The 25,504-nt window shown below is 38.4% G+C and overlaps 2 protein-coding genes across 2 annotated transcripts; both read right to left on the bottom strand.

Moving 5' to 3' along the window:
* Window positions 1-257: 257 nt before the first annotated feature.
* LOC145220652 (uncharacterized) lies at window positions 258-18,648 on the bottom strand. Its single transcript, XM_080087866.1, has 13 exons — window positions 16,591-18,648; window positions 7,632-7,746; window positions 6,975-7,069; window positions 6,593-6,696; window positions 6,254-6,356; window positions 5,655-5,729; window positions 5,016-5,102; window positions 4,469-4,625; window positions 3,018-3,159; window positions 2,464-2,608; window positions 1,922-2,071; window positions 1,614-1,723; window positions 258-1,545 (listed from the first exon to the last, which is right to left on the bottom strand). Exons 1-13 carry the CDS (start codon window positions 18,535-18,537, stop codon window positions 1,356-1,358), a joined length of 3,420 nt encoding a protein of 1,139 aa, XP_079943992.1. The 5' UTR covers window positions 18,538-18,648; the 3' UTR covers window positions 258-1,355.
* A 3,419-nt stretch (window positions 18,649-22,067) lies between these two features.
* On the bottom strand, window positions 22,068-24,970 carry LOC145220653 (vacuolar protein sorting-associated protein 53 homolog). Its single transcript, XM_080087867.1, has one exon. It carries the CDS (start codon window positions 24,913-24,915, stop codon window positions 22,366-22,368), a length of 2,550 nt encoding a protein of 849 aa, XP_079943993.1. The 5' UTR covers window positions 24,916-24,970; the 3' UTR covers window positions 22,068-22,365.
* Window positions 24,971-25,504: the final 534 nt, after the last annotated feature.

Consider the following 25,504-nt stretch of genomic DNA (forward strand, 5'->3'; position numbering starts at 1 on the left):
GCACAGCCCATTGGCAATTGACTTGACGGCATGAAACCGTTCGTCACATGGCAAACACAAATGTGACATATTAATTTAAAAATATATAGGGTAAATAACTTCAAAGACTGTGATAAAAGTTTACTGTCTACATAATGTAAAAGGCTTGCAATCAAAAAAATATTTCTTTAAAAGGTGAATCGACTTGGGAAACTTTGAACCATAAGGTTTCAACTGTTTGAAACTAACAGAAACTGAGATTGAGCATCAGCGATCGCTCGCGTTAACAAACAAGCACAGTTTTATTTGTATCAAGAATTAGAGGAAAGACGCGAACGTGCAATAAACAAAGATCAGGTGAGGTGAAATCAGTTTTCGTGTACAAGAACTGCTCCCAGCAGCTGGAATTGACAGTGACCACAAGAATTGAAACCGTGTAGGATACTTGTACGTTGTACCATTGAGATAATGTGACTAGGATGTAGCAGTACTGGATGCTTAGCCTGGTGGTGTATAGTTAAGAGACTATTTGTACCAAAGTGGATGTTCGGTAAGAGACAGATTTCATATTTCAAGAAAAACCCGTCCCAAACTTACCAGTGTTTTGTTACAATTAAACAAATTATAAGCTGTAGACAATTTTGACTTGATGCTTTTACAATTAAACAAATATTTTTCTAGAAAATTCGGCCGACTGAAGTTTAGTGTGCTTTAATCTCGATAACAGTTTGACATGTTTAAAGCAGCTTTAAGAAACGGACACGGTAGCAGTAAATTGGAAAGCTTGCTTGGTTGAAAACAGCAGCAGGTTGTTGGAAATTGATGTCGTTGAATGAAAGTTGTTTTTAAACAAGTTCCATTGGGTTCGGTGCTGTGGGATCATTACAATAAATGTCCCACTGCGGCGCAGGAAGAAAGAGGAAGCAAAAGAGGCGGACGGAAAGAAGCATAAATAACAAGTAAAAAAATAAATCGTGAAAATTTCAAAACAAAACAGAAGATGTGGAATCGTCATTGGTTTTTTTCATTGATTTTCTTGACTTTTTCCGGATTCAAATTTCTTTGCTACAATTCTGCTAAACGCAGGGAAAATTGGGACTTTGCGGGGATAATATGACGAACAAAGTACAAACCTGAATTGGTCAGTGAAATAAAGATTACGTATGTGGGTTTTTGCACTTCTAGTACATTCTTGGAAACGGGGACACGGCGTTCTGATACAGCGGAACTACCTTTTTACGCGGCTAACACCACGTTACCACGGCAACGCCAGCGCACCCCGTTTCCAGCACACTGCGTCGGCGACTCCACAAGCATTGGCCTGTCTCGGACGACTTCGTTTATCTTCGGATATTTTCGGAAAACCTCGGAAAATATTATGTTTTCAGGCGCTGCTGCGCGTCGGAGAGAAAACTTGTCTGCTCCATTGCGTCGGGATTCTCGTCACGATTCTCGTCACGTGATCGCTGCACAGCGGTGGTCACGTGAGCGTCCTTGGCACCCAGCCCAATACCCAGATTGCGCAATTCCTCTTCAATAAGAGGATCAACGTCATCGTCATAGTTCCTAACAAAGCAGGTAAAGTTAAAGTTTGCAAAACGTTATAGAATATACTGACATCGCCCGTTTCTTACATATCGAATGAGCCCTGCTCGTTGGCTTGTTCCTCCGCCACCAGGATTTCGTATTCATCCGCGGCAAACTTTTCCCAATCACTAGGCTCCGCTACAATTGAGTCTACGTCCTGCATTACAACCAAATCGTTAAAGTAACTCATCTTTCAGTTTGCAATCAATTCTTTGGTTTTCCTTTGACAACTCTTTTTACCACGTTATGTTCAGTTTGACATTTTACGAAAAAGTCCGAATACAATGTAATAAATGCAGTGATAGATTGACTTGTAATTGCTTAACGATCTGAAATGCCTAAATCGAAATTTTACCTTCTGTGGAGCAAACGGATCTTTTTGTTCATGATCAAGGTACTTTTCAACGTTAAAGAAAGTGTCAAAGAATACGTTCGCCATTTTGCAATTCTTGAGGTCCTTCAACGTTATACGGTCGCGATGCAGGGGTTTTACCATGTCCAGCATCTGCAAAAGAAAGTTGTGTTGTTATATCCCTTGTACCATTTTGCAAGTTTTTCTTCAATGTAAACAAATCTTGGTAATTTTTTTATAAATTAACGGTAGGCACTACAGTATGAGATTGAACTTAGATCGTTAAGTTTTTCCCCTGGTGAACATGTGGCAAGTTACAACTGGCATGGCCTTGCACTAAGTTTGTTCAGTTGCAGTTGGTGTACAGTTGAAGTTGACTTGGTGTTAACTTTGAATGTGTATTCAACATCAACTAATATATATTTGTGTTTATTAATTATCAGTTTCTAATTCTATTTTTATTAGTTTATAGTAGCAATAAAACATTTCGCGTTCGAAAATAAGGCAATTAAAAAGGGAATTCGCGCTACTTTTTCTGATCTTACCTGGCACACGCAATCTTCAAACGGTAGTGGTTCAATATCGAGCTGCTCAAGTTTTCTCATTTGCTCTTCGTAGAAAAATTCCATCTCGTACATAGAGATCACACCATCCCCGTCCAAATCCATGCATCGAAACCAGTACTCGAGGCTGTGAAAGCGAAAAAAAATGTGAAAAACAAAACAAAATATATCAAGAGGCCACGAAAATGATAAAAATATAAGCAAAGTCTTGTCAATGCGCACAGGCAAAATTTAACCAAATTACCGAAACGTTAAATTAAAACAAATTATGTGACTCGAACTTGAACTTTGGTTAAGACATTACTGACAATCATTAGATCACGTCAAAATGCATCTCCGGTTAACCTAACATATTTCCATTTTTTTAACTTCATCAACAGGACATTGACAAAGATTAAATCAAAACCAACGATTGTCATGTACTTCACCCAGGAAGACCTTTAATCATAAAGGCACATGGGCTTATCGCTTCAGTTTAATGCTGCCTACTATCATCCAGGAATTTTTTTAAACGATGCTATCGCAGCGGTAAGTACCTCGTGCTGGATTTTTTGTCTTCTTCGGATATGAGGAACCACACAAAATCAACGTACGACATTTTTCCGTTGCGATGATCCGAACTGTCCCACCGCGTAACGGCGCCACAGAGTACTCGGTCGATGAGCCGACTGGAGAGTGCTGCAAAGTTTGTTGACAACAGCGTTACAGGAAGTGACTCTTTCGCAGCGCTCGGCTGCTCGCAAGCCAAAACAAAGGTGTGTGTCGTACGGCCATGCGCCACACGAAATTAGAAAAATATGCCAAAATACTTGAAAAGAACTTAGTTGTGATTTTGCATTTTTGACCGGTGAGGTTTAATGTAACTTTTTTGTAATATACCACAATGGGTGTATGTGTTCATAGGTTGGATTAACAAGATCTATGTGACCATTGCTTTTGCGTCAGCAGTACTTAAACTTAGCTAAAAATGTGTCAAACTGTGTCGTGTATCAAAAGATTGGTAAACCAAATCACCGTAACAAGCAGTTCCTTGCTTAGGTTGAGGACTTGAATAGCAATTTGATCAAATTTAATTTGACAGAGTTTGTATATAGTAATACTTTTGCACTGATGCTGACAACAGATTGTTGAAACGATTGCATTCAAATGTATCCACTATATACAAACTCTTTGACAGTTTTCTCTTTGATCGGTTTCGGGTTTATTTATATTTATTATCTGATTTTGATAGACCTTAGTTTTTTATCAACCTGAAAATTGCGGCCAAATTTATCAATTTCGAAATGTTTTTGGTTTTAAACCGACTTTTCTTTGTGTAATTATTGCTTTCATACCAGAGAAATAATTAAAACGTCTCGAATTATGGTCTCTACTTAACGAGTCACGATGCTTAACGAAATATTTTGTTTTGTGTGGCAACATGTTTTTGAAAGGTGTATTGAAGAATGTCGAATATGAGATTACAAAATTTGTCTCAAAATATTTGTTCCTTTGATTCGGCCTGATCGTTTTAAAGCAGTTCCTTCATATCTGGTCACACATACGGTTTCCGCTCGAATTGTTTTAAAGCAGGTACGGTAGGTCACAAGTTTAAGTCATGATTCGTTACGCGGATATAATACGAAGAATTCGGCGGTTCGCGAACTGTTTTGTCAACTTTCTTGAAAGATACACTACTAAAATTATTTCAAAATATTTCAAAATATATTATTTCAAAACACTTAAATTCCACGAATCATTTTTGTATTACAAACACCGTCACATGCAACTGGTTCGTACAGTCGGTTGCGATCCTACAGCAGAGTATACACAGAACACAGAACTCAATCATTATTCTAATAGCTGAGCCATTGACCCTAGAACCCACGTTTTACGGCGTCCTTGCTGTTTTAGGTTACTGTTCAATGACAATGTGTGTAATGATAATGAAAATAAAAATAAACTTGACTTGTTACAGGTGTAGTAAGCTGTCAACATAAACACCTACCTCCGTTAGCGTGTCGTGTAAGGTCAAGTTTATCGATGACAAGGTCATGGTCGGTATCCAATTCCCAGAACTTGCAGTAAACAACATAAAAATGTTCGTATGAAAAGTATTCGGTGACCGCATTGATGTCTTCCTCTTCCTCCAAAGAGCTAAGTACCTATTGAAGAAAGATAAAATATTACAGTTCAATGATATGGTGTAGAGTTTTGTTCGGAAATCCAGGGCCTTGATCTTTTCGATGCCACCTATGTTAGAGTTGACTAAGTGTCTTGTGATAAACAATCAAATCATATTTATAATCATTTTTTTTACAAATAATACAAATATCATTTGTACAAATAGTACAAATAATCATTTTTTTCCTTGTGACCTTATTGGTCGAAACAGCGCACTGTCTGCAGCTTACTTATGATTTATACATTGTTTTCTACTTTGCAACTTCGATTATTTTAAAAGCATTATTTGCATTAAGAGCAGTTGTGAATTCGTATTTTGTTGTGACTAATTTAAATTAAATTTGTAAGGGGTATGTAGGAATGAAACTTACCGTTAGAAAGTTGCTTCGTCTAAGTTCAGACACAGTGATTTGACCCGACCAAGATCGGTTAACGACGTAGAAAATACGCGCAATAACCTGAAAACACAACAATTGCGATTAACAAGGTTGATCAGCTAAGCCGAGTCAGTACTCAATTAATTGTAGGTATACCGAGCATCATCATTTTCAATACTTTTACAGTAAAGCACTTTGACCAACGATCCTGACAACCTATGACGATCTACGTTTATTTCCCTTTTGAAAGCAAGTTTTGTAGGCCACGAAGAGTAAAAGACGGAAACAGAAAAATTTTTGAGCAGAAAATATAGCAACAAAGCAATGTCTACTTTACAAATTTGTGACGTCAAAAAGCAAAGTAGGCCCGGTTGAGCATCAAACGTTAACATGTGATGATGGGTGCTCAGCCAAAGTGAATACTTGCAGTTCTTAACATTCCCAAAACAAAGCACAGTTCAGCTATTTCAAGATTACAATAAGTTGGCATTTCCGTAAGACACATACAGCACAAAACAAGTCCTGATTTTATTGATTTTAAAATATCCATAAAACGCAGTGGCTTCCTTTTGGCACTTTAAATAGCCTAAACGCAGTGTCACCATGGCTTAGTTTCAATGCACTCCAACTTACAGTGTTCATGTAACGTGTGTGGAACTCTGGGGCTTCTCGAAGAAAGGTCAAGCCTGGATGGCATTCCACGATGTCCTAAAACACCAGTTACATAACTATGATGTAAATATTTTTCATGTTTAAAACGTCAACAGATTAGGATCTAAGTTTGGAAGTTGGTACATTTAAAAAAGGTTACTTAAATATATTGGCGTGTATGTATAAATAAATTATTTCAAGTGCCGCAGAAATACACAACTATAGATTTTCAAATGCGAAGCGAAATATTTGGTTTTTATTGAGTCATTTTGTGCTTTCGCCGAAATAATAGTATACAAGATAATGCTAGAACCTCATTTTAATCTTAATTGTTCCCCAAAACACCTTTACCATCTAGTCAAATCTGAAATTAAATCAGTTGAACAAATCCTTGTGTTAGTCTGTAAAGTGTGACGTAAAAAATACTTTGTGAGTTGCAACAGGTTTTAAAGTATAAGAATCACAGGCTTATAAGAGCTTTCAGACCCGTGAATCGTGTGTTTGAGCATCGAAAACTTCGACTGCAATAAACTCTTGCAACATTAAAGAGAATATTATGTTCTAATATCGTAATATGTCACCTGCATTAGACACAGGAAATCATCGAACTCGAGAAAGTTGTTTCCAGGCTTGGCAAGCATCTTCACAAAGCGAGAGGCGTCATCGTGGTTGGACTTGGCTAACCTAAATCCGGGTCGATAGAATTAATTTGTTTTTGCCAGCGAAACCCAAGCCAGCGTGTTGATCAAGTGTAAACGGATTGCATAAATCTCACAATTGATATTAAGGATAATAACCAATAGATTATGTATCAATAGGTTTAAATGCGTTGATACAGTACGAATGGGCGTCCATATGTAATTAGATTTAACGGGAATATATTAGTGTGGAATATTTCGGTTATGACGTCACACACGTACCTGCTCCACATAGCTATGACGTCACTTTTGGACACGGTGTCCGCATCGCTTTTCGTGGCCGCTTTAAAGAACGCTGCTTTCCAGTATTCGCTGTATCCGCAGGACTAATACAAAAAATATGTATTAAACAAAGAAACACTTTATGTGACCAAGACAAAACATGCTAAATTTTCGATGAACTGGACAGAACTGAATAGACTATCGAACTCAAAGCGGGCGGATTTCAGGTGGAAAATATGTTTAAGAAAACGTTTTTTGAATCCTGACGAGAAAAATTACATAGCACCGACAAACAATTGTTACCATTGCAGTTCGTACGGAATTAGGTCCAAAACTTATATATCAATTTTGTGTTTTAAAAGTATAGTGTTTTCATACGTACCAGTATTATTGAGCCGAGTTCACGCCTGGTCACACGATCCTTTCCGATCTTTCCAAACGCCTCGGAGATTTTCGTTAAAGTAGATTTAATCTCGTCTGAAAGTAGACATAAGAAAACAAAGTCAGAAAAGGCACTGCTTCGGGCCTTGAAAAGTGTCACACCCTGGATTTATATCAACCTAACACCATCAAAGTTAAATGTCTGGTCTCTTTCGTAAAGTATAAGCCATTTACTAGTGTTGCAGAATTTTAAATAAAACTAAACGCAAACTTTTACCACCCAATAAGTTTTGCCTTACGGTGGAAATACTAAAGCTAAAGCGAAGTTGGAAATTACTGGTCGATCCTCGTTCGAACTTTTTATTGATTTCAGGCTCTTGTTCAATTTTCCATGGGAAAATCTATCGAATTACCCTTGTCAACCAAGTATGGGACAACTGACGTTCAAAACAGCGAAGAGGGCTGTCAATCCGTCCTTAATTTATCGATAAACAAGAGCATGTAGGAAACACCAAGTAAATTTACTGAACTAAGACATTTTGTACATGTCCCGCTGTAATGTACGTGCCATAATCTATCCAACTGGCTTCTTAAACCACAAGGATAGAATGCAAATTCAGGGTGTGTCTGCAATCCGCATATGTGTCTGCAGCCTTACCTGTGGGACGCGGTTGACCACAAGGGAAATAGAAACGTGGTATTCTGGAACTAACATCGTTCTCGCGTTTTGCGGGTTTCTCGATCACGGGTGAGCCAGTGTTGGAACCAGGAATCTGAAAACAAAGCACATTGAATTCAGTAACACTTACATGATTTTCAGTTTAACGGTTTGACACGATGGTTGAGATTGGATTGGTTAAATGTTTTTAAGCGGAGTGGGCAAACAGAACTAATATTAGTTTAAAATCTGCTCAGGGATAAACAAAAACAATACTCCAGACCTATTGAAGTCGTTGTAATGAATCAAGCCGCGCACCAAGCGTTTTCATATAACAAGACATATGTTGGAAAATCTAGATTGTGGTAGGATTCGATCCCACGACTGAAGCTTATCCGGACAAAAAGTAAACAAGCAAAGAAGGTTGAAAAACCCATGCTATCGAGATATTTTATCCCCAAAACTGCAAAAAGTGCTCAAACCGTGTTATGACTAGTTTCATTGGAATTTGTTGATTTGTTTACAACTTGAATTCAGTTTAAAGTGTTGCTGCTAAACTTTTAGTCTTAAGTCACTTTTTTCACACAAGCTAATTAATCAATTCAGACAATGCACCAAACCGCCTTCGCTGGCAAAGCGAAATTCTGCTGCCACATTGTTCTAAAAAATGACACATCGCCTTCTTAACCCGGAAACAATCGGCAGCCAAGACGAGTATTGCGAAACTAACAACAAAACTTGGCCTGGTTGTCCAGGAAATGCTTATGCTACTTTGTAGGTATGTTTGCAGAATAAGAATGTTTGCAATTTGGTTTTGTACCTCAAAATATTAACAAAGGAAATTTGTTGGGGGTCCAAAAATCCTGCTTGCAACGGCCTACAACTCCCAATATGAATTCAACTAAGTCAAAACCATATGTGTAGCATATTATATAATCACGAGTTACCAGTGATTATATTTGAATAAAATACTTAAATACCTATCACTTGGTGAAATATCTTAAATAAACGGTGGATGATTTCAAACTTTTTCAGTCTATAAGTCAAACTTTTGGCTAAATGATAGAATTATAAATAAAACAAAGGGTATATTGGTACTTTAAACTGTTTAAAAAGTTTATTTAAATGAAATTTCTACATACATAACTTAACATTAGAACATGTGTACATACTAGAAGTACAGAGTATTATCCACAATAGATTTCAATGACGCATTAGAGCATGAAAACAATCACAGACAGAAACCGTAATGCGATTTTGATAATCTCTCATTGCTCGCTGATCTATAACGCGAAAGCACAATAACAATATTGTGGTAAATTACGTTAGATTGCCTTTTGGTTCACCCCACAGCCGTTGGCGCTGCGATGGTGTTTTGATAAACAATAACCTGCCGCTGCTGCTCTAATTAATTGAATATTTATGCAGCTGCGAATACCAGCCGTGCACTGCGGCGGGTGTTGTAGGTAAAATTAAAATCCAATTTGTTTATTGGCGTGTTATTGGAATTTGCGTTGGTTATGTTTAACGCACATAGAATGTGAAGCATTTATAGTTGTTTCATATTGTTATTTCTTGTAAACTACAAGTACCCCTAACACAGATTTTTTATTTCTAACATAAAAAAGGTCCATTTCAACCGAGTGAAAACCATCAATCAATACCTTAAAGAAAATACAATAGAATTTCATCATAAATATCAACCCACAAAAACTGCAGCAAAAAATGTTTAGTCCACTTTCAGGAACATCCCACAATTTGTGGTCGTAATTAAATATGGTAGTATGTCTACGAATAACCAGACATTGGTTGTGTGCATCAATTTTAATTTTGCTAATCCAAGTTTTTGGAAGTCACAAACTTTGCAATCAAGTAATAGTGACATAAAGAGTCACAACTGTACTCAAAAGCCTATCTGTCCTCCTATTGACGGAACTCACCTCAGGAAACCGGTAAGCAAAGTCTTCGATAAACTTCTTGTTATCAAGGCTTTCAAGAACTGAGAGTCTCATGTTGAACTATTCACAGACAAGCCACTATCATTTGAATAGTAAATACTAAAGTATACGCTGTATGTATAAGACAGATACAAAGTGAGCAACAAAACTCGGGATAGAGAAGTACAAGGTTAAACAAACCTACATCACCAGGGCTGAAAATTTTACCTGTTCAAAGCTAACATTGATAAAGATAACAACCACGTTTCAAGTGGGTTCATAAGCGCAGTGCTGTTAACTGAAAGTACTTGCAAGCGCTCGTAACAACATATACCCGTTGAACATTGAGGGCTTGAAACACTTCGCCGCAATTAACAACACACGGCGCATTTATAAGTAAAACATAGGCGTTCCAAACACATCAAAAATATAACTATTATACAGTTTATGTACATACAATTCAAAATCTCTAAAACTGACTGACACGGACATTCCACTCACTTGCCCTCGCAAATATGTTAACATTGAAACGCATGCACTTGTTCACTTTAAACCGCGACTCAAACTAGTGTGTACAGTCTGGAAACACAGTGCTCAAATGAAATGGCAAGCGCGTGTGCCGACGATTATCCACCGGGCCAACAGCTTGGCGGGATCACCGGCCTGTACTCCAAAAGAGAGTTACGACAACAGTGGGTTGGCAGATCCATTATCCAACGGCGGATTATCATTACATGAACTCGTTCAACATCCTGAACTTTCTTTGTGAAACCAGGGTCAATTCATCTTTGGTCTGCTACTTAATCAGGCGCTTAAAAGGTAAAAAAATCGTTCTACGGTGTTATTGAGGAAACATGGCACATCGCTGCTTAACGTCAGTTCTACTTAATTTTAACGCACAATTCGCCAGAAGATATAGACCGATAAGAAACGCGTAAGATAACAACAGCGTATTTGACCTTTGCATGTTCGCGACATTTAAATTGACTTCTATACGCCTCTAGAACGTCAATAAAAGACAAATGCTAAATTTAAACATGACAAACTTCTCATTAGCAATAAAGTCGATCTTTCACATACGTAAAGGTTTCTGCTTCGCTTTAATCTAAGTATAGATTTAATGGCAGCACGTTTATCTCATCATCTCGTTTGCAAGTAGTATAAGCTTAACCAATATCGCAGCGTTAACACTACCTCATCAGTTTAAAAATCCATACATTTGGTTCGTAAAATGGTAACTGGTTGATCTGAAGATCTAAACCTTAAAGCAAATACTCATAGCAGGCGAAGTTCTAATCCCAATACCACTGCAACCCAGCAACGCATTCTGAATTGACAACCCAGTCAACTTGCTAGACTACCAACCCGGCTTGTGGGTCAATAACGGTCACTTAAGAAGCGGTAGAGTTTGAAGATAAATACATGCGACGTATAGGAAACGACAGAATGTAAGTAAACGACGCAAGCGGTCTGTACGTTCGACCATTCATAAGCAGGTTGTTTCGTCTTAAAGTTTGGCGGTACGCGGAATGCCAACTGCCGTGGGATGAATACAATTTGCTTTCGAAGTAATGACGCTTGTACCCATAGCCGCTGGGTTTTATGAATTGGCAATGGGTGTCTGAGCTGGCGGGACCCACATCTCGCAAATGTGAGTGGGAAGATAGTATTGCTACGTCATTAGTTTCAACCACGTGATTACGCGTTTCCGGTCCTGCGTGACGTCACCAACTGTAATGTATAGCAATCGATATGCTAGCGCAACACCTGTCCGAATGACAAGGCACCAGCGTATGTCGACGACATGCACGATGTGATGAATGTATTGCGCGCATTATGCAAAAAGGACAACAACACATGGTCGGGCTACGGACGTGGACATGACCACACTAAGTCAACGCATTAAGTTTCATACTATCACACTACAGTACTTTTGATGTATAGTTAAGAACGTGATTTTGCACGTTGATTTACAGGCAAAACCGTGTAACCATCTCAATGTTTTTAATTGTGAATGAATGCCAAACCCGTTAAACTAAAACGTTGATCACACGCACGGTTTTGGCATTCATCGACACATAAAAACATTCGGATGCTTAACACGGCATTGCACTGTTTGTTTTTGGGCGCGAAAAGTCAAATGTCTCGCATTTATTGTTAAATTCCGCGACAGTACTCCTTAAATATTTCCTAACACGGATTTCTGGAGAAAACATTCACGGAATTTTTAGATACGCTTATAAATATCTTCGAAGTAACAGGAATGAATCAGCCATTACCTTTCCTTATGAGACCTTCCGTGTATGAATTAACATTTAGCGCAAAGTTTATCATGGAGTGACCCCGCCCGGGCACTGACCTCAGACGTCACTGGATATTGGAATCAGCGCTGATTGGCTGATTCGTGACATGACGTACGAGTTCCTGGTCTCAAAGCTTTACAAATCGGAAAGGCTTCAATTTAAGAAAAGCAGTTTAGATAAACCGCATGTGTATGAAATATAGCCAGCCATGGGCCTGTATAAGTCTTTGTTTAAGTTCAGGTGTCAATTATTGAACTGAAAACCAACGTTTTCGCTAAAAATGGTTCGCGCATTCCGCTTTCAAAATGTTTTTTTTTAATCCATTGGCAGGCAGTTAATTGCCCTGGGTACGTGTACATTACATGATCAAAAACTGTCCTAATCATGCAGAAAACATGGAGGTTCGGGTTGACGATCAGTCGATAACAAAATGATATTTTCCTGTTTATCCCAATTTTTACGATTTTAAAAGAACGTCTGGCTATTCCCACACAAATGTTATGCTGTACACATAGTATATCGTACAAACATTACGTGGTAATATCACAACATTCGGTTTCATCTCATGTGAAAACAGGAACAAAACACATGTTATTAGCCGGTTTTGCGTCATTTCAAACAACAGGAATCGTCCGAAATACAATGCGTTGCGCAATTATAATTACATTAGACTCAAACGGAACCATGTTCCGGAAAAACTATGAATATGCTTCAGAATTCATTTGGTAAACACAAAGGAAGACCAAATTCCTTTATTAGACCAAATACCAATACGCGTTGATTAGGACGCAAAAATAGTGTGTACATCATAAGGTCCTAAATGCTGCTTGTTTTACCAATAAGCAGCAAATAAAACCACGTTATCAATCCACTACCGAATAGCCGTTAGTGGTATTGGTACTTCCACAAAAAAGTAACAAATCTACGTCAACATGGGACCCAGTAACGACCGCCGACCTTAAATTATTCATCAACTCAGCAAGGCTGGAAAATGTCACCAAATCGCTGCTACGATTTGGGATGAAACAAAAGGACTTGACTGATTGGCCCAGGGGAATTATGGATAAGTTTATGAAATTTAACAAATCGTATTGATTTGACAGTATGGGGCTTGTGTTTAGGAAAATGTGGGATTTTGGGGAAAGAGAAATCTATACACTTCAAATTGGCGGCTTTTTTCTGCACAAAGCGATGCAATTGAGACGAAGAAATACTAATGTCGTTAGGCACAAATAGAATTGCAACATCTGTCAAGATTTAAGAACTCAGAAATGGGGCAAATTTTTGTACACACTGCCTGGTGATGATTACAAGACACGATAAAATACAACATGATGATTATTGGTGTACTTTTCTGATTCGCATATCATTGCCAATCGAACAACTATTTGCATTACGGTAGGTCATGTATTAACTTTTTCACAAACACTTCAGCCACTTTAGGTTGCAACTTCAATCTGTTTATTCGAGATATCTAAAATTTGGATTGAAAATCAATGTTTAAAGATACACATTACCTTTTGCCAATAGTTATCAACAACGTAAAACCAACAAAATACGTTGTATTCATCAAACTATATTGAAATGCTTCCCTATAATTTTAGAATATGTGCACAAGCGCTTCAAAATCGGGTGAAAATGAAAACACTTTTCAGACACACAAATTGCACTGCTGTCGCGAGCATTATGCGTTACTGGGCCGACATTTCGTCGCGGAGGGTATTCGTAATTAGTGTAGTAAATAATGAGGCCACGTGCAAGAACTACGTTGTGGCTGCTGCAGATGATTGCGTTTTGAGTCAGAGTTTAAGCACGACGCTTTAGTGACGGCAAAGTATTGTTTTGCGTATCTGCCAACGCACTGGCCAAAAATTATCATGCCAATGTTGCCATACCGACCTTATTTCTAAGATTTGTCATTATTTTAAAGGGCAATGTTTTAGAAAAATATATTGTCCTTATTTCTAGGAAATGTCCTTGATTTTGACGTGAGTGCTTATTTTGTCTTATTACAAGTCAAATCCCTGCTACAAGTAAAAGTAAACCTAGGCTTGGGCTGTCGTGAGATGCACAAAGTATTTTCTACGAACAAGAAGTTGGTGGAACAGATTGTTTCAGGCAAAAAATACGACATGTGATAAAAATTTGTTAAAAAAAGTTTGTTTCGTTTCGTATGTAATGTTAATATTTCGGTTGTCCTTATTTTGGGCTCCATGTCGATGGCAACCCTGTATATACAATGTTTTTGATTAAATTACTTTTTAATTCCGTGTATAGTGTTCCAAAATGCATAAAAACCTAACGTTTGCCGATGGCGTTTGCTGTGGTGCAAACATCGTATTTCACTCAATCAAAAAAAAACAAAAGATGCCACATGAACAATAGTTGTCGGAGGCCCCTTGTCTCATCACAATAAAACATATTTAAAAAAAACATCAAGTTATCAGCTGGTGTTTTTGTTTACTTCTTTAAACCTTCACTCAAATCAGATTTGTTACCTTAAACAAGCAACTTGCCAAAAATTAACAATACAAACAACATCATCGAACAATAATGCTATTTTCTTGTTTTATCACTCCAAGTTAGCATTCTGAAAAGAAGTATTACTGTGCTAGTGTACAGCTGCAATCCTGTTGTAACCTACCTAAGAGACATAGTGTATTGCGACTGTGCAATCCTGTGACAAAACAAGTAGTTTGTTGATCATTGACAGTAACCTTTGGGACTTGAAAACCAAACAGCTGCATCTACTACAAAACATCTACTCGGCTGCCAATGTACATTGCCCACTAACATTAACAGAAAAACGTTGCTCAAAGGTAAATAGTTACTACCTGTTCTGGTACTTCACAAAACAAAAAACAAGCGGCGCAAATTACTGGGTTTTGATTGCTTCCTAACTGCCGGGGAGTTTAAACAATTGTGCAGGCTTTCTGAGATTTAACGACTTTGCAAATGTGTTTGCAGTGAAATGGTTTAAACCAACTAAGAAACGCACATGTACTGAACTGAAGCTTTCAGTACACTTAAATCAGTATGTGTTGTTCGTTATGCAATGTATGACATAAAAATCGATTTTGTCGATGGCGTCCTCCAAACCACAAATAAAAAATAAGTTCAGGCTATAAATGTGCAGTAAGCGCGCATTGGTTCAGGACGATTTCTGTATAAGCACAGTTTTTACAACTAAGAAACGTTTGTACTGATAATAAACTAAACTAATCCTTATCAGCAAAAAGGAGACAATAAAAAAATATTGACTGCCATATGAAAACGTTTTTTAAGTGTCTAAAAAGTTTAAAGGCATCAGACATGATAATCTAGTTTCACACCACTTACAACAAGATCTTACAGGACAACAATTGTTTGGCAATAGTCTATTTTCAATTAGAATAAACGCGACCTTTTGAAATCAATCTTGTATATGTATATGTTTATTATGTACCCGATAAACATCAAAAAGCGACCGCAATCGGTTTAACGCATACAACTTAAGACCCGTCAATCCAGTTTTGAAATATTACACCTGTAAAGTGCAACTTCACATGCCGGATGTTTTACAAAGCACAGGCAATTTGTCAAAAGGCCATCGAGAGTCACTCATTATTTATAGTTATGGCATGGCGTTTTATAGATGACAATTTACGTTTACCGCTATTCGCGACCACCTGTACCTAAAGGCCAAAAGCTAAAAGGTGCTACACAGAAACAAGACGGTTTAGAATTAATAGGAAGTCAAGCCACGAACACTGGGATCGTTGGAACTGAAATACACGTCGTTGCATTTCGTTTTAAAAGATGCAATTTGCTCTTATCATCCAATGACGTGGCAAAACCAACATACAGTCGCGTTTGAGAGACTTGTAAGTGCTTGTATGTATTAAGGCAATGAGTAGGGCTTGCTTCGTGCACTTTGTGCTATTTAGACAAGGCATCAATCAGCCGTTTCAGCAGCTAGCAATATTGAACAACTACGCTTAAAAAATCATTCATCATTAAATACTTGGATGTATAAAAATGATTGTTAAACTTCTCTTCCTTAATTTAAAATTTTTACAACAAAACCGTAACGCTTTAAACGACATATATAACTCCTATTCTATGGACCAATCTACTGCCTTGTTATTTGTACACGATTTATATTATATACATGGATAGGCCATGTGACAGTGCTAAGCAAGTTAGGACATTTAAAGTGCGTCACGTAGACCATGTGTACACAAGCTGTACAACATATCCTCTTGTTTTCGTTATCGTCCGCCGTGCTGCGAGAGGTACATGCAAAAGCATTTCCTTGGGTATAGCTCGTGCAAACAAAGCTGTACAAATCAATGACTTGTGGTCCCAAAGGATTCTTGCAGTAGGGGCAAAATCAATTTTCTCGTGCAAAGACGCACACATAAACCGTGATGACAGAGAATTAAACACCGGCTTGTAATAACCGGATATTGTAAGTGGGCTAGAAAACCCGAAGCGGTTTCTACAGTTAAACCTGAAACTAAAGATGTGTTTCAAGAAAAACATTTCCGCAACGAAAATAGACCACTTGCCATATGTGTCAGCAATTTCTAGAGTTCACCATACTTCCTATCCGCAAATACCATAACAACCTTAACGTTTAGAATACATTTAAGTGTTGGCAATGGTCGTGGCATTTCAAACACATGCAATCCAACTTATAGTCAGCCTCTTAATTTGCAGAGATCATTTTACACCCACCTGCATTCTGTCATCAGTACGCATTGAGTTAAAGTCGTCGGTAGTTACAGCAGTACTCTCTGATATTTTACGAGATTCTTTTGACTGATTGTCTGATGTAGGAACATCCTCAGCGACTACAACCTGTACATCCGGAACAAACTTGTTCACTTGTTCAGGCGGCTTTTCATTTGCCTTATCGTTCGATTTGTAGAGTTCTGAATCGGAATTAATGGCCAACTTGTCCGTGCATGGTTTTCGTTCCGTGACTTCGATTTGCAGAGGTATGCGTTGCCCTGCACCAGTAAAGAAGTCGGTAACTGTCTCATCGTATTCTCCATCGCCCATTGAAGGAATTCTTAGAACTTTATGGAAATTAACAGGATCACTGGCAAACCTACACTGATATGAAGCAATATCGTCGGCAGTAAGCATCTTTGAACAGCTTGTCATAACGTCTACTTCAGTGCTGGCCATTGCAGAGCAGTGGCTCTTTGTCTCATCGCTATGCACAACGGCACGTCCGGCGTGCTCGCCTTTCTCTGAGGTCTTTTCATCTAAACGCTGATTGCTCTCTTGCGACACCGCATGGCATATTGTGGAAACATTATTGTCTGGTGTAGACTTGGTTGTAGAATCACCGCCGTGAGGTATTAGTTTGTCAAGATTGCTGTTGGAGGCTGTAAAAGTAGCACTTTTTATAACGTCACTGCTCATGTCACTGCTCTCGCTTCCTTTGCGTGACGTAGATGCCTGTCTAATTTTCGGGGTTTCTTTTGGCTCGACAGATATTTTGGCTTCAGTTTGTTTACCCTGATCAGACCAGTCTGCTTTTGCAAAGTTGATCACTTTCATGTCAGCGGGTGGCGAATGAATATTCGGCTGAAACTTAACGTACTCGTGCCTATGTTCTTTGTGGGCGTTGCCCGCTGGTGGTGTCACGCCCTTAAGCTTCCGTAAAATACAATCCCGCGCGAGTTTCTTTTTTACGTCCTCGGAAGCTTTTAACGTTTGTCCCTCCATTGCAGCGTATTGCTCAGTTCTTACGGTGCGCCTTGGTGCAGCGCCTAAATGAATAACAGTATTGGAGACAGTGGAGGCAAGGCGCTGGCTGTTTATGTTTGATGACGACGCCGTTGATGATTTAAGGTGCGTAGTTGGTTTCTGTGCCTGTGACGGTGTATCTGTTTCCGGCCGTGAGCCACGCGAAATCAGCTGGCCAGTCTTTGGAAGTACCACACGCACCACCAGCGGCGCTCTTTGCTCATAAGCACCCTTGTCTAAAGTTTTGGTGGTTTTGTGACCTATCACTTGACTTTGAATAGATATTGGTACATTACGATGGGAAACAGTAGATTTGTTACACGCAATATGCTTGTTGTTGTTGAGATCTGCTGACCCCAGGTCACAGTTTAATTCAGCGTGTTTCGTGACACAGTTTTTTTGCGTCGCAGCGTGGCCAATCAATCGAGGCGATGACAAATCTGTTGCTCGTGACCTGCTTTCTAGGGTCATCGCGGGGCTGTTTGGGGGGAATACCAACTTGACCGAACTCCGGTAACGCGTATCACAGCCCTCTTGATCGCCTTCTTGGACCATTGCGTGAGGTGGTTTGTTCATCATGTTGTTATTATTTAAACCTACGGGCGAAGTGCCATTGCATTCCAACTGGTCGTAGGCGCTGTGACTGACAGCTTTACTGTTCGACATGGTGACGCTATGTGACGTCACGCGCTGCTGATGCATTGAGGTTCGCTGAAGGTCACGGGTGACAGTCACGTGACTAGCAGATGCGCCGAAAGCAGAGCGGAACAGCGCACGTCTGTGGGTTTGAGAATTTGAACCAACAGAGATGGGCAACACATCATCCACCTCCTGTAGCATCTTACGTCGCAGTGCCTGCACCACCACGAGGCGACTGCGGGTCTTGCGCATGCGCAGTTCGCTGTGCGACATGTCACGTGACATATCCGCACACAACAAAAACAAAATGCCCTATTGCACCAACAGCTCAATCACAAAGCAACAGAATACATCAGTTTCGCAAGTCATAAACATACGTTAGCCCTGAAAGAAAACGTAGGTGAATTCATAAACAACCATACCGAAACCTTTTCTAACACTGTAAAAGGTGAAGGCAGAACGCATGAAAATTTAGCTTATACCCTCGAAACACTTCAAATCTCCTGCTCTACTAAAGACACGATATGACTATCTGCGCAATAGCAGTGTTAAGCTATTGTCTATGACCTATGCCAAAATCGTTTACTGTTCCAGGGGATTTTGGGTTTATGCGTCAATTACTAATGTAACAGTACCAGACACAACTTCCTCAACTAAAGAGTTTTCCAACTTATCTCAATCTCTTCCAGGCTGAGCTCATATCAATTGCTGCTGTAATGAGTATTAAACCGTAAGGAACGATTGGCTTAACCTTAATGGACTGTCCTTCATGCTTGACAAATAGCAGACACTTGAAGACTCTCTGACCGGTATGCTTCAACGTACATAGCCTTATCAACGCTTAGCGATGTGCGAATGCGATAATCAGTCTCTCAGTCGTCGAGCGGAGGCACGAAAATAAATGCACCAAGAAGAAGGCCTGTCAATTCCCCTGGTAGTCATGCCAAAGGGTACTAGGGTGCCTATCGTAGTGCTGCTGATATGGCCTGAATACCTAAGTGCCTGACAGTTGCACGCAGAGCGAAATCGTTGATTAGAAAACAGCAGACGTGCCTTTGGTTCAACGAGGAGGCGCATGAAGCCGCCTGCTCACGTTTTGGAATGGATTGACGACGCACGCATGCCACGCGCGATATTTAGTCCATTAAAGCGACATCACCTTTTAAAATATTTATGACATTCTGAGAAATTAAGGAAGACAGCAAAGTACACAGGTTTGTTAAAGTGTAACAATATCCACAGACTTGGTATATCCCCTCCTGAAATAATACAGGTGGATACATTTACATTCAAACACCCAAACCAACTAAGCCTGGCAGTTTATAGCACAAACAACAATATACTGTCAACTGTCAAGGATATAAACCAACATCAAGATAAAACCTTTACTGTTCTTTCACTAAAAACTTTGATTGTGTTCAAACAAGAGACCAAATGTCAATCAAAGAACTACATAGGAGCATCCAAATGTTAAAGAAAATGCTATGACATTCTACTCTAGAAATGCTGTTGTACCACCAGAAAGCCCAAAGATCAAACCAATATAACCACAAAAACTCACAACAAAGAACACTTTTATTTTAAGTCGCTCAGCTAGTGCTATGTTTTCAATAATTGGACCTGGTTTAAAATATTTGGAAAAACTCTGAATCATATTTATCACAAAATTTGAAACATAAAAATATATGACAGATTCACAAACCCTTTTCGAGCTCTTTACAAATTGAGCAAATAGACCTGGTATGGACAAACACCAAGCCATGCAATTTGTTACCGGACCATACACAAGAAAAAAACACATAGGTGCTTTTCACTACTACCAACCTCAAGGAAAATACATCTATTTGAACATAAAAAAAACGAAATGCAAAGTTTTACCTTCAAGTTGCCTGATAATCTTCCTTTTCCTTGGGATCTTCTTCTGGGGCTAAGTAGTGGTTTTACATTACTAGATGTTGAAGGACTAGATTTTGTGTTGTTGTTTAGGGTGGCAGTTTGTGGTACAACAGCTCCTTTATTTGTTGGACTTCCTTTATTGGAGATTTTTGTCAGATTAGCCTGCTGGCTCCTAAAAGCATGTGTGTTTATTGCAATAGAAAATATGTGTTGAGGTGCATGTAAACAATGAGTGATTAATATAACTTACTGTTCAGTTTTGTGTTGTCTTATTTGTCTAAGGCCTTCTTTTAATGCTTTTTGAGTTCCTGGTAAGTTAAACCATCTGAAAAAAAAAAATCATACTGCTGTAGTTTTCACCATAAAAATACTGGTACTTTTATTGCTAGACAGCAATCATTATATGGCATACGCAGATCACCGGGACTATTACTTTATTGACACAAAGTATTGGGTCCAAGTTAATGATTTGTTCTTGAACCGAAAATACAAACAGCATTTGGTTGGTATGCACTTGAACAAAAGTTGGATCAACTAATTAGTTCTTTTGACTGCACCAAAACTCAAAAATCATGATTCTGCCAGCGCTTCTCAAGAAAACATCTTAACTACTTACAACAATTAGAAAAAAGTGAAATGAGGTAATATACACAGGGCATAACACTTCCATTCCTCATTGCCAAAACTTCATTGGAGTTTAATTGATATTAAGTACAAACAAAGAGCTTTATGAGTACAATAAAACAAAACAGTGTGAATGCATTGTCATCAAACAGTCTGTTCAAAAATTATGTTCATGTTTATTCTTGTTCTTGATGGCCACAGATTTGTGCAATGCTTAAAAGTATACATATGTAAACTATGCAACATTGAAATTTTATAATAGTTATGTCAGTTTGATAAGGGGCAAAAGTAAAGTTAATAATTATCTAAGCCTATTTAAAAACGTTTTTACCAGAAGTTAGCAGCTGCTACATACTTTAACAATGTGAAGATGATTAAATAAACACAAGTATTATACCTTACGAATAGTTCATCCACTTTAACATTTATATCTGGTCTGAGATATCCTTCCTTTTCGGTTTTATCCCGTTTTAATCTCGTCTTTGACCCGCTCTTGCGCTTTTCCGACATGATTGTAAATTTACTTGATTTTCATGTCACAAGGAACATAACATCCGCAAGGTCCCGCCAGCGTTCGCTTTTTAGATATATAACAAGTTTGTAAATTTTGACAATAAAAAAAAAGGGAAAACGAGCCATAGCTAACTTCACATTTTTGGCAAACGGTGTTGTACTTAAGCCTCACCACAGAACGTTAGAACCAAATCTATGTGAAAAAAACCTAAGGCTGTCTTTTTTCTGTTGTGATTGTTTCGAAACGCGTGGGAGATACGACAAAACACAACGATTAGCATTTCCGTTCTCATTTGCCGCTAACACATATCTCAATCGTCGCTCCGGCTTAATTGTAGCGGTTCGCGCGCGTACCTGCGCAAATTAGTCGTTGTGAGCTTAAATAGCAATAAATACGTTTATCGGTAAAAATATAACAAGTAACAAAAATAGAAAAATAAATCAATTAGAAAAGTGTTTTTCTTGACTTGTTCATTGTTGCAGCAGTCCAATCAAACAACCCAATTTGTATAGTTTAAATCTGTAAAATTCCTTTGCAATGGCAAATGAAAACGCATTTACCAACAGAACACCTATCCTAAACTAAACCCGTGTTCTCCAAAAAATCCACAACCCTGCTGATCACGTTACAGACCAACACATGACCTTGAAGTTGTTATTTCAACGGAAAATATGTAGGAAAAACAACCTTCAGTACAGCCCAGTTTATTTGGCTTACCATCTCTATTGTTGTTAAGACTCCTTGCAAGTAAAAAGTAAATCCGGTGAGCCTTGAACACAGGTAGTGGTAAATATTGATTTATTTGGAATCATACAAGATATATTGCACAACTCACTGAAAGCAAGCACCAAAAATTGAACTTTCAACAACATAGAGAAAGTCACAGACCTATCAGCAACAGTTTGAATAACTTTTTATTCATAAACAAGTTAATCAAAACCAGGTCTAATACCCAATCGATGCACATGTAAAACACATCAGTTGATTCAACGAAATACATGACATAATGTGGACCATGAAGGGAACCGCAAGATATTTGCTGTAGTACCACATAATTTACTAACAAATTTTCCCTAAAATTAGAGACGCTTTTTAATGAGTTTCTCTAGCTTTCGAATCCGTGAAGTTGAATCACTGTCAAATGATGCATTTGCATTTGAAGTTTTGCTGCCCCCTGATACTGGCATTTGGTTGCGGAAAACATCCATTATAGCACTCTGTTCAACTCTTCTCAGGCCTTTCATTTCAAGAATTTTCTGGAACATATCAATGTCTGGGTCTACAAGTAGACGGATGCAGCTGGAAACAAATGCTGAGTTTGGTTCATGGGGTGTCATTACTACTTTTAGGAGCATTTCAGCTTTGGTCATTCCTTTCACAACAATTTTGGTGTAAGATGATGGGGCCTTTCTTGCAACCTGAGATGATATCGATGGCAGTTCCAGCAGAATTGTTTTCAGTGAATGGGTGTCCAATAACAGCTGTTCTGCCCCTACTGTGCCTATTGGCTTGCACTTGTAGAGTGAACTGATAAACCTAGGAATGAATGAGTTTGCAAATTTGATACAGAATTGAGTGAAGTACTTTCTAGCTTCAGCTAAATTTGCCCGAACATGTGGTACTGCTTGTTTGATGTGTGAAGTAATTGCTGTAACATATGCGCTTTGATCCCCAACATGCTCCATTGATGTCCAAGATATTTTGGCCATTGCAGTTAGGGGAGGATCACATGCTGATTCAAGATCTTGTTCAAGCAGTTGAATACAATTTGATATCACACTGCTAAATACAGTTCTCTCCTCAGACAAATCAATTTGTGGGGACAAATTGGTGTCAACTTTTTCTTTGAGCTTTATCTCCAGTTGCTGTGTTGTTTCTAAGCAGTAATCTGCTGTAGTAAGTATCGAGCAAATTAGTGTTAGTTCACCTGAACCAAGACGAACTGCCTCAGAGGAGGAACCATCCTTTAAACTGGATGTGGTTTCCTTAAGTAGATTGGTAACAGTTGAAAATGTAATGTTAGCACTAAGAGACACTGTTGACTGAGACGTCTTAGGCAGATTGCTTGTCAAAATTCTTGATGCATATTCTCGAAGATACTTTTGAAAAAGCTTTGCTAAAGCCAGCATTGGTTCACCAGTGCTTAGTTGAGAACACTGAACCATGCATTTTTTGTAGTACACAAATAAATCAGCACAGTTGTTAAGTACCCCACCCTCATGAGGTACAGTGTCTGTTCTCATCTGTTGGCTCTTTTTCTGAAATTCCTCCTGAAATTTAGCCATTAGCTCAGATAGGTTTTGATCCTGTGATTCAATATAGATGTACAGGTAGGGCTCAAAACAGTTTGAAATCAGTCTTTGAAATGGATTTTCTGTACGCTGACTTACATCATTTGTTTCATTAGCTTCTTCTGTTTCGTTGCTGTTATTTCCATTGCCTTCATCTTCTAAAAATGGGTTGGTGTTGGCTTGATCAACTGGTTTTTGTTCTTTGCTATTTGAAACCTTCTTGACATTTTTACTGGATTGTCTTAAAGTGTTCCCAGATAGTCTCTTAGACAGCAGAGTTTCAAAGTTGGTAGTGCGCTGTATTGCAAATAACAGCAGCTTTACATCAATTTCACTCGCTCTCCTTTGCATTAATGTACTGAGCTCTCTGTTGGTAATTTGACAAAATTCCACAGCTATTAATTCTGAAACTTCCCAGTGTTCTGGAAAAATCTTGGACAGTTTACCTTCAAATTCAACCAAAACCCGTTTTACCCAAGCATACCTTCTGTCAATTTTATCAAGCCATGCTACATCCTGTGAAGCATCAAACAGAACCAAGTATTCTGAAAGTTGATTCTTGATGAACTTCTTTAACAGCTCTTTCTTGACAATTGGAGAAAGTGCATCTGCCACTGCACATGCCTCATGCAGTAACTTGGTATTAATGCCACTCTTTGGATTGCCTCCAGGTTGTGTGGAAAATGCCATGTCAAATTCAGCAAGCACAAGTTGTGTCATTTCTTGCTTAATCTCATCTACACTAGCAGAGAGTTCACGAACTGTTGGGATAGACTTGTACTTGCTAAATTGTTCCATGACATTTAGTACTCCTTGCAATAGACTTGCAGCCTCGCCAAACTGGCGTTTATGAGCCAAATTACGCAATGTGTCAACACCACTCATTAACATATGCAAATGATTGTGCGTTGTTATTGCTTGTGTAAGGTTCCGCTTTGCTTGATCAAGCTGTTTTATGTCTCTTGTTATTTCCTTAACCATTTGCTCAGACTGATCAGCACGGTCCTTGATGTTTTTAATTTTGGCAAAGAGTTCATGAATAGCCAACTGGGCTTCTTCTAAGGCTTGTTGTCCATCCACACCAGCAGTGGTCTGCTTACGCACAGCAGTTTTTATGTCATGATCCAGGTGTTTTATTTTTCCCTCAACCTTTGCAACAACATCATCAATACTGGCTAGCGATTGCTCAGTTGGAAAAAGGTTGTTGATGTAATCTACTACATTAAAATTGGGTTGCTCAAGTGGATCAGAACTAGGAAAAACATTTCCCAAGACAGACTGCACATCATCAGCAAAGTGCAGTATATCATTTTGTGCACTGTTTTCATTAGACTCCATTAAAATGTTTTGGTAATGTATCTATGACATACTTCTAAAAATCACATAGAACAAATATAAAACAATGTAAACTTATTATGTTTTACAGTATAAACAAAATATCAAAGTTTAAACGCTGCAAGAGTGCAACAGCAACTGATGCAAACAAAGTTACGTTTTACACATCACGTTGTAGGACAATTTGTGGTTATATACCATTGCACTGTGCAGAAAAGTGCAGCCCTCAAGCTTAAGCATAAACAATGTAACAAACAAAAATTCTTTCGATAGACATAATTCTATATTTAAACTATAACTCTACAAAAATTTAGCTGACCTGAAACTGTATCTTAATCTTACCAGTTGACTTCGTCAATCGTCACGCTTTTTACACACATAGAAACAGTAAACAATAATCGGCATAGAAATCATACAAATCTGTACCTATTTTTTAAAAAACGCACGTTTTCACAACTATCAAAACTTTCGAAACGTTAAAAATGACAGTTTAAAACAACCAAAATTGTTTTTAAAAAATACACAAACCTTTAAATAGTCTGTTGGCATACTATCACCAAGCGTAGCAAAATTTTCGCTTACTTTCAATGAG

Source organism: Phallusia mammillata, chromosome 3 (assembly GCF_965637545.1).
Source record: "Phallusia mammillata chromosome 3, kaPhaMamm4.hap1.1, whole genome shotgun sequence".
NCBI lineage: Eukaryota > Metazoa > Chordata > Ascidiacea > Phlebobranchia > Ascidiidae > Phallusia > Phallusia mammillata.